This window comes from Curcuma longa, chromosome 8 (assembly GCF_044706935.1).
Source record: "Curcuma longa cultivar G26 ecotype Majalengka, Jawa Barat chromosome 8, ITB_CL_G26_1.1, whole genome shotgun sequence".
NCBI lineage: Eukaryota > Viridiplantae > Streptophyta > Magnoliopsida > Zingiberales > Zingiberaceae > Curcuma > Curcuma longa.
In genome coordinates, this window is record NC_133868.1 from 9674243 (window position 1) to 9687789 (window position 13547).

The 13547-nt window shown below is 34.7% G+C and overlaps 1 protein-coding gene and 1 long non-coding RNA gene across 2 annotated transcripts; one reads left to right on the forward strand and one right to left on the reverse strand.

The window, feature by feature from the left end:
• Positions 1–291: 291 nt before the first annotated feature.
• On the reverse strand, positions 292–1298 carry LOC141832864 (uncharacterized). Its single transcript, XR_012602163.1, has 3 exons — positions 1159–1298; positions 587–706; positions 292–478 (listed from the first exon to the last, which is right to left on the reverse strand). It is a non-coding gene; the product is annotated as an uncharacterized LOC141832864 (long non-coding RNA).
• A 1350-nt stretch (positions 1299–2648) lies between these two features.
• Positions 2649–12592, forward strand: LOC141834135 (protein disulfide isomerase-like 2-3). The gene is made up of 9 exons (XM_074721587.1): positions 2649–2854; positions 2980–3138; positions 5537–5650; positions 7731–7888; positions 9036–9135; positions 9788–9964; positions 10046–10191; positions 11907–12053; positions 12176–12592. The coding sequence occupies exons 1-9, from the start codon at positions 2732–2734 to the stop codon at positions 12348–12350; spliced, it is 1299 nt and encodes a 432-aa protein (XP_074577688.1). The 5' UTR covers positions 2649–2731; the 3' UTR covers positions 12351–12592.
• The last annotated feature ends 955 nt before the right edge of the window (positions 12593–13547 follow it).

Consider the following 13547-nt stretch of genomic DNA (forward strand, 5'->3'; position numbering starts at 1 on the left):
GCCAATCTCTGAATAGTATAAACATCATATGTGTGGATTATGTAATGATTTGCTAAAACAAACACCTTTAGAACTAAAGTTAAACTAAATAGAGTAATCCTAACCAATGCTAATAATCCCATTTAAGCTTTACCCAGGAAAAAACAAAAATAAAATAAAAATAAAGCTTCTTAGCTTTCATTTCAAAATAAAGCTTCTTAGCATTTGTTTCTCAACAAAAATTTATATTCACCTACAAAAGAAATCAAGGAAAGGGAATTGCATAAGAAGCAGTACCTTGCCAAGAATATAGGCTTAAATTGCAGCATTCCAGCAATTGTAAGCAACACTGTAGGATCATCCGGTACAAGAGATGCACTTGGGAGTATCTTGTGACCCCTTGAAGCATAAAAGTTAAGGAAACATGTCCTTATGTCATCCCCGCTAATCGGGTAATTGTTGTCTCTATTTTCCACCATGTCTTGAGTCATAGGTTCAACTGAATTGAAGAAAAAAAGTGAGTAGAAGTGTGCAAAGAAGGCCAAAATAAGAAATTTAATTATTGAAAAAGGAAAGAAAAAACATAAACAATAAAGTTTACTTAAACCTGGTGCACTTCTTGTTGTTAAATTTCTTTTCTGTGATGATGCCCTATTTTGCAGGTAACTTGAAGAAACTTTGACATGAGTTTGCCCGACAAAGCTGAGATATATCGTGCAGTTGCAACCTAAAGCAATTGCATTGCCTCATCAATAGTTTATAGTATGAATATTTATGTGGTGCGATTTTCTGAAATAAACTAGCATATTGGTAAATCTTATTCAGTATGCACATCTATAGTTAGAAAAACTAGAGATGTAACAATACTCGATCTTCAAGAAAAGAAAAGGTCCGAAATACCGCCTCAGAGCGTGCAAAAGAGTTAGTTTAGAGAGCAAACTTAAACACAGAAGTTCAGGAAAGAAAAAAAATTTAGATAAAAATGGAAAACAATTTGTTTGTAAACACAGTCATAGCTAATGTTCGATGGTTGTGGCGCTAAAGATGCAAGTTATTCGTATCCGTCTTCTACAGTACATCGCATTTCCTGACTCGAACCGATCAGAAACTAATAGATTCACAGAAACAAGTAATCAAGACAGCGAAACTAGCGGCGAGAAGAGAGGCGCATGGGTTTACCGCGAGAAGCGCGGGGGCGGCGAGCGAAGGCCGCCGAAGGGAAGAGGTGGGGTGGCCTGAGAGCGGCGGAAACGAGAGGGAGGGGCATCGGAGCGTTCGCCAGCTTCAGCCCCTCCATTTGATTTTTTTTTGCTTCTGTTTGATTTTCGCTTTTCCGATTCGGGCCTTTTGGATTCGGGATTTATCTTCTTCCGCATCGCCAGGGATAAGTGGATGGTGGCGGAATTGTGAGGTGTTCAAAAGAAGTAATTGGAGCCGTTGGATGCTTCTCGAGGTGCCTGAGAGCAAACGTAGCCCGTTGGATAATTTGCAAAAGAAATTTAAAAAAAAAATCAAATTATTTGCATTTCGCAATAACATTTTAATTTAATCACGTAAAGACGATTGCTAATTAAATAATAAAATCGTGCCAGGATAATCTAAATATACATAAATATGTGAATTGCCTGGGTTCTTAGAAAAAATGTGAAGGATATATTAAAAATTGGAGTAATGATAGATAGCAGGAAAAATTATAATATGAATATAGTATGACACAATTAATGCATGGATGTGTGTCCCACTGCATGTTAATGGGACCCACTTGCATTGAGTGTCTCATGCTACATTCATATTACAGATGCACTCTCAAAATACAATAACTTTCTGTTGAACGGTGGATGCGGGAGAGAATGTAAACTAATATTAGATCATTGAAATAGTAGTAATTTGTTTCTCAAGATACAATGATAATGTCAAAATAGTAATACTTCAAATTTTAAAATCAATGAATTTTTTCGTGCACTTATAAAGTGCTCATTGCGCGAGTAGCAGACAGCGAACTCGTAGGTGCGAGCACTTGCTTACATATGAGAAAATGAACTTTTATGTTAATTTCATTAACATAGCAACATTAATAAAAAAGAAAAGCTCATCAATTCGAGACTATTTCCTATGTACTTTCTCATATGCCATGTTAATTAATGTTATTCTGGATTGACTTTAAACAATTAATTTCTTTTTCACCCTTAATCATTTTGAGTAAATTAATAATCTAGATCTATCTATATGAAATGTAAATTTCAATTTTGAAATGAATTTCAACTTTTATCGATTGATAGCACTTCGATTTTTCACAAAATCATATTGACCCTTTAAAACCTTAATATCCAACACTTTCAACTGGAAATTAAAACACTTTACATTTTCAAACATATTGAACTTTTAAAACTCTCAAACCTTTTTTTTATATTTTTCTTATTGACTAAAGATGAAAAAAAAATTCTCCTTTTTACAAAATAAAACTGTGATTTGCAAAAAAGATGAAAAAAAGGAAAAGTTAATCGTAAAAAGGAAACCTGAATCAAACCGTGGTTTTGGAAGCGTGCTCGCCTGCTTGAACCAAATGTGACCCCAAACGTGGCACAGTCCACGTGGTCGGTCTTTATTGGCCGATACACGTGTATTTTTGCCGAAGCCCCGAAAGTTTTTCCGTCAGGGTTCGAGGATTATATGTGCTCGGCGATTCAGTGACCGTGTTGCTCTCCACGATCAGCAAAACAGGAGCAAATACAAATCACCACGATCGTGAGAAATGTTGGATGCTGTCCTCCTCCTCCTTTTCTCGTCTCTCGCTTGCATCGGCGCGCCGGCGAACGCTCTCTATTCGCCTTCCTCTCCTGTCGTTCAACTCAGTCCCTCCAACTTCAAATCTAAGGTTTATCTCCACCATTCATCTCTTTTTTTCTTCATGTGATAACGAATTTTCGTGATTCGATCGCCGCCTCTTGTTCCAGTTTATTATCTTTGTCTGTGTGTGTGTGTGTGACGAATCGGACGCAGGTTTTGAATTCGAATGGAATCGTGCTGGTGGAGTTCTTTGCCCCATGGTGCGGCCACTGCAAAGCTCTGGCCCCTACATGGGAGAAATCTGCCACCGTTCTCAAAGGTGTAGCCACAGTGGCCGCTCTCGATGCGGATGCTCATGGTTCCCTTGCTCAGGTAAATATCATCGTGCCCAATTTCTGCGTTCGAGATCGCTTTCGCTGATGATTTTCCCCTATAATTTTGGTAATGAGTTGGTGGTTCTTGTCTGGTCGAAACATGGTCTCAGGTCGTATACAACCCTTTTAGGTACACCATCAATCTATTTATTGCACACAGCTCATTTGTCAGCAGCCATGCATAAAGCTCATTTGAAAATAAGATTGAAACTTGGTTTCTGCTAGTAGGCAGCAGAATAAGATATCAGATCTAATCTACACTTTGGATCTGGAAGCAAATGCTAGAGAAAATTGGTGTCTGTAATAACTTTTTTTCCCTCACATGTAGTCCCAATCTCTAGACTTCCTTCAACATAGTACTAAAGCAAGCCGTGAGCGAAGCATACATTGAAAGATTCAAAGCATCCATGGGAAATATGAGGGGGATTGAGAGTCTAATCTCACAAGACGCCAAAGGTAATTGACTGGACTCACCCACAAGCCACAATTTAGACCTATTGATTTGTTACTTGGAGATGTCTCACGTCTCTTACAAGCCATGAGATGCCTCAAGTCACTTCAACTTTTGTTACAAGCACACCCTCAGGCACCAAAACATGTTCTCTCCACCTCCACCAAAACTTTATTTTCTTCTTCCTTACCTGCCAATATTGAAAACCAAAAACACATTTTTTTTTGTTCTCTCTTCTTACCACATGCTTAGGTCCGATACCAAGCAGCTTAAAATAAATATGCAACTCTCTTCCTTCATCTCTACTTTGACAATTTCTCAAAATAAGAATAAACTCTATTGCCAAAAAAATCACTTTAAGACTCAATAAGCTTTAGCTACACTTCCCACCCATAAAAAATAATGCATGAATGTTATAGTCACGGTTGTGATATCCAGTCTAGGAATGACAAGGGGATGGATTATCCTCATCTAGATTGTTTGTGGTGCTAGAAGGAAGGCTCATGGTTAGTTCTCGTTTTGGCTGTCATGTTGCAATAATGCTGCCAAGAGGTAGGCGGACAAATATGCAGAGAGAAAGAGAAATGTGGTAAAGAGAGACTTTGAGAGGAGTGATAGTGTACAAGAACTAGAGACAGAAATGCAAAGATTGGTAAAGAAGAGGGCATAAATTAAAGGAAAATAAATTGTTTTATTGCATGTCTTCTAATGCTACATCATGATCATTTTATTGATAAACTACAATTCAGTTTTATTGAATTTGTCATTGCTTTTGTCTCATTCACATTAATGAGTTATCCAAATTTGTTCGTTTTGCCAAGTTTGTCTTGTCCAATCCAGATTTTACCTAGTTTATTGGTGTCGATTTGGTTGCGCCATTGATTGCTACTAGGATCATAACAATGATATCAATAAATGCAACAAATTGGCAATCTATTCATCCAAGCGCATACGCTATTTCTCTTTTATCCAAGAAAAAAGACAGAAAAATTAAAGAGCCTTTGAACAACCACACCTAACTCTCTCTATTTTCCCTCATTTTGCATGTCATTAAAGAACTTGTTTCCATTCTGTGATTTGTCCCTGTCCCCCCCCCCCCCCCCCCCCCCCCCCCCCCCCCCCCCCCCCCCCCCCCCACAAAAAAAAAAAAACACACACATCTTCCATAGGTGAACTAGTGTACCTCTCTTGTTTGGTATGATCACACTTCTCTTTGTTCTTCACCACACTTAGCTCCCTCTATTTTCCTTGCTCTTGCATGTTAAAGAAATTGTCTCCACCCCACGAGTCGTCCCCTAGATTGTGAGTATTCCCTCCTCTTTTCCCTTTCTTTATCTTCCATAGATGAATCACTCTATTCTTTATCTTCAATAGATGAATTAGTCTATCTCCATTGTTCTAAATGATCTTACTTCTCTGCCTCCTTCCCTGCATAAGTCTCTCACTTGCTTCTTTTCTGCTGCAACAGTTCTCTACCATCTCTCTCAATGTCATCAGCAACTCAGTTGAGAGGTGTCAGCAACCCATAAATCATATCCTCTTCTTCTCTTATGCTCATCTCCTCTTTCAAGCATCATACTTCCTCCCTCTCTTGTTATAGTGTTGTCACTGTATGTGATAACTACAGCCTAAAGAGTATTTAAAAGGGTAAACATTTTATAGCCATGAAGAAAGCCTGCACTTCACTCCTTTGTCACATATTTGTTTTGGACATTTACTCGTTTGCAATAAACTTATGCAGCTAACACATATTACTTAATATTCCTGTTGAGTTTGTAATCTATGCAGAATGTAATTTTTTTTATCAGTTTAATATGCTTCAAATGCAATAGTAGTCGCCCAAGTGTTTTTTCGTTAATAGTTTGCTGCAATACATAATTGTATATTTCACTTTACTATCTTTTTTTTCACTTTGTTTGATATCTTTTGATTGCACTTTTTTTAGGAATATGGAATTCAAGGATTTCCTACAATCAAGGTGTTCTCACCTGGTAAACCACCAGTAGATTATCAAGGAGCAAGGGATGTGAAACCTATTGCAGAGTTTGTTCTCCAGCAGGTCTTATATTTTGTTCAGAAATTCATTCTGATTTGTTCTATTTGACTTTCAAAGGGAGTATGTATACTCAGTAAATCATGCATTATTTTTCCTACTTCCAGTGCTTTCTCACAATGTTTTTACCACGAAGGGACCACAAACACAGCTTCAATTTATTTATGTGATGTATTCTTCAAAGAACAATGCCACTACTTAGTCCTTGCTTGACTTTTTGTCATTCTATTGTTCATGAAAACATAAATTTAACTATTGCAGTAGTTTTCCACAATTGCCTGAATGCTATCAATCATTCAAGTAAACTAAGTTTATTTTGAACAAAAATGTATTTGGGAGATTTAAAAACAGTTAATAAAGTTAATTTTTTAAATCATGCATGTTGTTCAATGAATGCTATTTATTTATCCAATTATGTCATAAATAGCGAGTAAATCCTGAAGGGAATAAGGTGCTATTAGAACCATATATCCTTTAGCATAAAGGGTAAACTTCGTTATGGGTAAGGAAGAAATAATTGTCATCATTTGCGTAAGAGCAACTACTTGCTTGTATAACTCATGAAGGAAAAATGATAGAAGTGTAATAGTGAGATATTACATGAAACTTAATAAAATCCATCTTTGTTAATGAGGAATATTATCAACTGGATGATGTTTATTTCTCTAATGAAGTCATAATGAGGAACAACCATATGCTGTGATATAAAGATTAAAGGGTTTACCGAATGATGTATTAAGTAAGAAATAACTGATATGACTTGCATTCTGTGTTTTGCCAAGTTTGTATAAGTTATGTTTGCAACAAAATGAATGGTACATTCAATTGGTAGCCATTCTGTACAATGAAACATTACAGTCACTACACTTTAGTTACCTGAACTCTCTCATCACTTCATATATGAAATAGAGCATTTTCAATAATTAGTAGTTTTCTCTGGATCCATTTAATGGGATGAGTCCATATTTTCTTTCCGTAGATAAATTTCATGGTTCATGTTAATACAAAGTAATATTATACATTGTTGCTGTTTCCTTAGCTTACAGGTGAAGCAAAAGAAAAAAAAATCTGATTTATTGTAAATGATAATCTTTATACACCAGATAATATCCAGAGAACATCTCTTAACTTCATCATCGGTAGTAGTTATTTATTTGTTTGCTAACAAATTCCTTAATTTTGTTCAAGGTGACCTATCCAAAAGCAAACGACTTTCTTTTTTAACTACTAGTAATTAACTTGATAGGTGTTTAATAGATTTATGTTTGTATCTTCCAAACACTTCTCCCTATTTCATTTTCATTCTCGAAAATCATCCAACTTCTGCATATCTTGCAATTGTAATGGCATGACGATTGCAACAATATGTATTTGTTAAGACCTAGCAGCTGTCCAATTCAACCAAACTAGTAGGTGGTAATCTCTGATCAGGTTAAGTAAATCTCAACCCACCTCTGTAATGTGACGACATGTTATGACCCTGTACAGCCAAGTATGCCTACAGACCTGTTAAGACCCACAATCATAGGCATTTATTAAGATCCTGGAATACTAAATTTGAATTGCTACTAAGTTAAATTTCAAGAGTGACTCAATCCAACCCAGTTTTGACAATGCAGAACTAAGTAATCTTTCTTATTTTGTTTGATGAGTATTACTTTATTTTGAATTTATTGTTCCATAACATAGGGGAAATTTCCATAACTCATAAAACTCATGATTCTATGACTTTCTATTCAACCAATGACTAAAAATTTCTGAATTGTAAATATCCTTAAAACTCATGATTTTAGGTTCTTTATTTGAGATTTGGTGTGTTAATAATAAGTTTTTCTTACTATACAATTATATGCAATTATCTTGGGTCCTAGTCTGCCATTGCTTCCCCACTAACCGTTGGGTCCTAGATCTGCCATGATTAGTAACAATGTTTTCTTTCTTTACATAATAAAAAGCTCCGAGCATATAATGTTCAGAGTCAAAGTTGGTTGACTTGGATTTTTATTTTCATTTAATCATTATAAATATACCTACTTTCCTTGGAAAAGGAATAATTGGTTATGCTTACATGTCAACCTTATGGTAGGTTAAAGCACTTCTTAAAGAGCGTTTGAATGGAAAGTCGTCAGGTGGTTCAAGTGAGAAATCTGAACCAAGTGCTTCAATTGCACTGAATTCTCAGAACTTTGATGAACTTGTCCTGAAAAGCAAAGAATTGTGGATTGTGGAATTCTTTGCACCATGGTATGTTTGTGTATGTGCTTACCCTAGCTTAACTAATAAGATACTTATATTCTATAACTTTCTATTCTTCACTTATATGGTTCAAAATTTAGTATATCTGTGCTTTTTTCTGTATGTCAGAGAGGATTCTTGGGCAAGGATGAGTGTGCTTATATCATGAAAAGAGAATTTTTGAACATTCAAAATGCCTTTTTTTTAACTGACTCTTTTTTGTGGCTGGTTTTTAGAAAGGTCAACCTAAGGGAGGTGTTTCTTTAAACAGGTTGCAAGAAGTTTCCCTCAATCATGAGGTTCTCCTTAACTAATTATGGATTTGACAGGATGAAGTCATAATCTGTTCATCTTTGATGCATTTAATTAAAATTTATCAGAAATTTTAAGTGTAAAAATTGCAACTATTATCCTAGAATGTTCAAGCATAATAATTGCATTCATTCATTACTTTTTACTGAAGAAAAATAGGTAATCTAGTAGGCAAATCATGACCAACAAGCTCAAATAAGCATTTTAATTATTGTAGTCTACCAAACTGAAATTACTGTAAAAATTTGTCACATGTTTATATATTATAAAAGTAGAGGTATTGCCAGTCTATGCATGGATAACATGCTTTAACAACTTGAATTTAGATATAAAAGTTATCTAATTGTGAAAACACAGTGATTTTACAAAGAAGTGAATATTGACATGTTTAAGAAGTGAACTGTTGCCATTGGTCCTCATCTTGGAAAGGAGAAAGAACTGATCTATGTTAAAATGTTTTTGTATGTTTCAAAGCAAAGTTAGAGGTGAAAAGGAATATTCGGAAGAACAAGGCTCAAATTTCTATGCACTTAAGGTCAACTAGAAACTTCTAGATTCTGTATTCTATTATGGGATTTAAAATCAAATCATGGCATTACGAAGTCAAGTATGTACTATACTACTATTATAGAAGAATGTTCTTAAAGTCTATATAGATAGAGAAGACTGTTAATTCTTTCAAAGTTCTTCCTTCATGTAGCTTGTGAATTCTCTATATCGAAATCTTCTTTTTTTGGTAAATTGATACCTTATGTTTGATAATCTTGGTTGTCTTGCACCTAGAGTTTCCACATCAATGCAACAGAACTGTTGGAATTTGTACTCATTGCCTTTTGGTATTTAGGTGTGGGCATTGCAAGAAACTAGCACCCGAGTGGAAAAAAGCTTCAAATAACCTTAAGGGGAAGGTCAAATTGGGTCATGTTGACTGTGATGCTGAAAAGGTCCGTAATATCACATCAAACTGCTTTCTGTTAACTTTTCTTATGTTAACCTTTCTTTCTATGATTAGTATGCATAGTTTTGGCTTTTCGGGAGATTCATTGTTTTTTCCCATGCCTATGCCACAAAGACATGAGGGTCAGTTACATATGAGTGTGTATGCCTACTATGCATACTTCCCCAATAGCACAAATCCATATGTTTTGTTTGTTTTGTTGGCTGGTCCATATGAAGTTAGTACATTATTCGTAACTAACTGTTTGGCAGAATTCATTAAGTTATTTTAAATGCTATTTGTGTTTCTAAAGACGTCAAAGTTTATTGCCTTTTTAGCTAAAATATGAGCTGGACTATCAGTCCGTATCAACTATAGCAGTAAAATTAACTAACTACAATCACATAGATGATAAATTAGAGTAGGTGTACTGGATAGATGCTATCATGCTAGTATGTTCATTTATGGTCATATTGCCCGAAGTACTGGAATCCTTATTGTACTTCTGTCATGCACAAGATGTTACGAGTACGAGTTTGAACAAACAAATGGTCAATGTTTTGTATTATGAATCAATGGAAGTGATAAATTATAGATTTCATCTAATATGATAATTAAACCTGAATTACGTGGACTGCTCTAAAATGCAATCCTGGCAGTCATTGATGAGCAGATTCGGTGTACAAGGCTTCCCGACCATCTTGGTATTTGGTCTTGATAAGAGCAACCCCTATCCCTATGAGGGTCTTAGAACTGCTTCTGCAATTGAGGCATTTGGGCTGGAACAACTTGAAGCCAATCTTGGTCCTGCTGAGGTGTTTGAATTGACTGGTCCTGTGAGTATAATTGTAGTTAATTTGTCATCATGCTCACAGTTTAGTATTCTGGTAATGTATTCAACCTGTTTTATATTGTAGGATGTGATGGAAGATAAATGTGCTTCGGCTGCTATATGCTTTGTATCTTTCCTTCCAGATATCTTGGATTCAAAGGCAGAAGGAAGGAACAAGTACTTAGATCTTCTGTTGTCAGTTGCTGAGAAATTCAAAAGGAGCCCATACAGGTACTCGAGCAACTTCCTTTGGAGAGAATCGTGTTTCTATATTAAATATATTTTAAGAGCTTCTCTATATGTTTACTTGGTGATAACTTCGAATACCAACCAGAGAATGAAGCAAATACATAGTTCATTTTAAATCATTGAAGAGTAACATAATTCAGATTGATTTTCTGATATCAAGACCTATTAAAGTGTTTGTTGATCTGTTTGATTGCCTGGTATTAAGATCTATTCAACTATTTGTTAATCTGGTGATTGACAACATTAGATGGAGTATTTACAAGGATTATTTGTGATAATCCATGGTGCAATGGCAATTCAAGTTTTTGAAATCATCATGAGTAATTTTATAGTGAAAAAAAGCTCTTTAGAAGATATAGTAATATTTTACACAACCAACTATGCCTTCAGAGCAAAGATCTTTTCTTTTTATACTCAAACGTGTAAATGTATATCAGGAAGAAAAAATGATCAGGAAAAAAATGATGCCACTGGGTTTTGCATTATTTTTACCTTGGAGGCAAATGATACTGTCACAATGATTCTGTTTTGAATGATGGCAAATGCATTCTGCCACTTTCTATCTTCTCATATTTAATATTCTTTGGTATTCTTTACTAGTAATTTGTTCTCTGGTCTAAGCGGTTACAGAAGAATGTCAGAGTGAAAAATCAAGCTTCAAAGGTTTATTATATTAACATAAAATAGGATGATGACTGGGTTATTGCTGACTTGTGGACAGCAAAACCTCTGCTGCTTCCACAATTGTTTCTTTGCAGTAGTAGCTACAAAATCCAATGCTTGGTATGACTGATACACTCTGACCAAAGCCAACTTACAAGGTAGCATGTTGATACTTGTCAAAAGTTCTGCCCACGGACTGAAAGCACATTCAAGCCAGGTGTGAGACCCCGTCGGACATTTAATCCCTTCCGCCCCGCACGCGTCTGGAGGTGTCGTCGGGCTTGCACAATGCCTCTGGCATCGGACGCCTACGGGGATGCGATCACGCGGAAAGGGAACAACAAACTTAGGTTTAATTAAATTAATAGTTTCAATTAACTCTTAACTAATTGAGATAATTTAAATAGACTTAATTAAAGTTTAATAAAATTATCCCATTATATATATATATATTAAAAAATTAATTAATATATTTTATATTTAAAAAATATTGAAATTATATCAGCACGATATGATATGATACCAAAATGGTATTGTTCCGGTCTGAAACTGAAACCTCGGCATGGGTAAGATTTTAAACCTTGCATTTAACTAATTGAGGTTGGGAAATTGAACTTTGTTGGTGTTGAGGAAAAAGGAGATGGAAGTATATGAAAAAGGTTTCAGCAGGTAGGATAAGCAGTCAGTGTTTCATGGTTAGGTGGACTTGAAGCTATAATTTTCTTAATTTGGTTTTTTCATACAAGTATGAGCTCTTGAATAAGTGGCTATCCAACTGAGCCTTGTATTATTTAGAATTGTTTACTTAGCTAGGCAGACTACTAATTAGAGCCTCTAATATTTACCAGCATAACCAATGTTTAAGCGTTATTTGACATAGGTTGTTTTTACCTACTAATTTTCTGAAGTCTCAACAAAGAACCTATATATATATATTTTTTTTGAGATACAACAAACAAAAATACTACATGTGATAGGTGTATCTTTTGAGCTGTAATCCTACATCCATGAGGCTAAAGTTGTTCTCCTTGCAGCTTCGTTTGGTCAGCTTCTGGCAAGCAGGCTGATCTTGAGAACCAAGTTGGAGTTGGTGGTTACGGTTACCCAGCTATGGTAGCTTTGAACGTAAAGAAGGGTGCTTATGCTCCACTCAAAAGTGCTTTTCAACATGACCAAATCATGTAAGGCCATCTTAGACGTTCTAAAATCGATTCTCAGTTTCTTCCTATTAATTTACCATCGAAAGTTCCCCTATGAGACAAATATTTCACCTTTTCAAGAAACTAATGAATTGTTCTTGCAGCGAATTTGTCAAAGAAGCTGGTCTTGGTGGAAAAGGCAACCTACCCCTTCAAAACGCTCCAACTATTGTTAAAATAGAGCCATGGGACGGTAAAGATGGAGAAATCATCGAGGAGGATGAGTTCTCCCTCGATGAGCTCATGGGTGAAGAGAACAGAGATAAGGATGAATTGTAACGGTGAGAAGCGTGGTTTAGATGATTTTTGAATTATTTGCGAACTTTAGTTGAGTTTCCTTTGTAATCCCTGTGGCAAATCACGCGAACTAATCTCTCAGATTTACATGGGGCTTAGCGTTGTGTGATTTGTAGTCAGAAAGAGAACTGTGCCACCGTTTGCTGAGTGATCCACTCTCATTCAGGATTTGGAGTTTATTTTATAATTCATTGTTAAGGCAAGATAAATTTGGTACTTTTTAAGTTAGAAAGGCTTCCTGATAATATACAATATTGTAAATTTCTGCTCTTACTGGAGTTTACCTTGATGATCAGCAGACGGCGAAGGTGACCGACCGGAATCTGACCGGCAACTTGTAGTTAATGATTAACGGGCCACTGTTGTCCGGAGCTATAACTCATGACAACTTTTCTATCCATAGAGTTAAAATTAAAATTTTCTTATTGCCAAGAAATTTGTAAACGTTTATGATAAATTTTTTTTTATATCTACAATCTTTTTAATTTTAATTTTTCTGTGTCAATATTAGAGTATTTATCTTCGGTAATTCTGTTTCATCGTAATTAACTCAGTTATTTTGATATGTATTCATGAATGTACAAGGTCAATGAATCTATATTTTCTAAGAACATCCCTAATACAGTTGTTAATAGGAGTGTTATAATATCCCTTGGTGTTAAACACGTTAATTTTAATAGCTATTAATGATTAATTATAATTTTTATTAAAAAATTATAAATTTTAAAATTAAAAATTAAATGAATGGTTAATTTTTTAACAGTCATTTTTAATGGTTAATTTAAAATTTTATCTATAAATATTTATTAATGTATACATATATTTTCATATATAAAAGTAAGATTATTATTAAAAACAATAATAATAATTTTAATATTTTAAATTATTTTTAAAATATATTTATTTAATATATATAATTTTAAGATGATTGAATGGATGGTGGGATCTATATAAATAATGAGTGTTAATGTTAAAAAGAATATATATGAAAGAAGTATGTTGTTATAATAAGTATGTGAATTTCATATTTTTTTTAATGAGGTGGAAAGTGTTATAACGAGGATGATGGATTGTGGATACCTAAGAAATGATATGTATTAATAAAAATTAATATAATGAGTATCTGTTAATAATAAGGCTCTATGATCCACACAATAATAACACTTTTAATTCTCCACC

Bases quoted from the DNA above. Each gene is read 5' to 3' on its own strand.
- LOC141834135 (XM_074721587.1), top strand. From the start codon at position 2,732: ATGTTGGATGCTGTCCTCCTCCTCCTTTTCTCGTCTCTCGCTTGCATC. The intron at 5,651-7,730 runs GTCTTATATTTT...ACCTTATGGTAG, and splicing joins CAGAGTTTGTTCTCCAGCAG to GTTAAAGCACTTCTTAAAGA. The intron at 10,192-11,906 runs GTACTCGAGCAA...TTCTCCTTGCAG, and splicing joins TTCAAAAGGAGCCCATACAG to CTTCGTTTGGTCAGCTTCTG.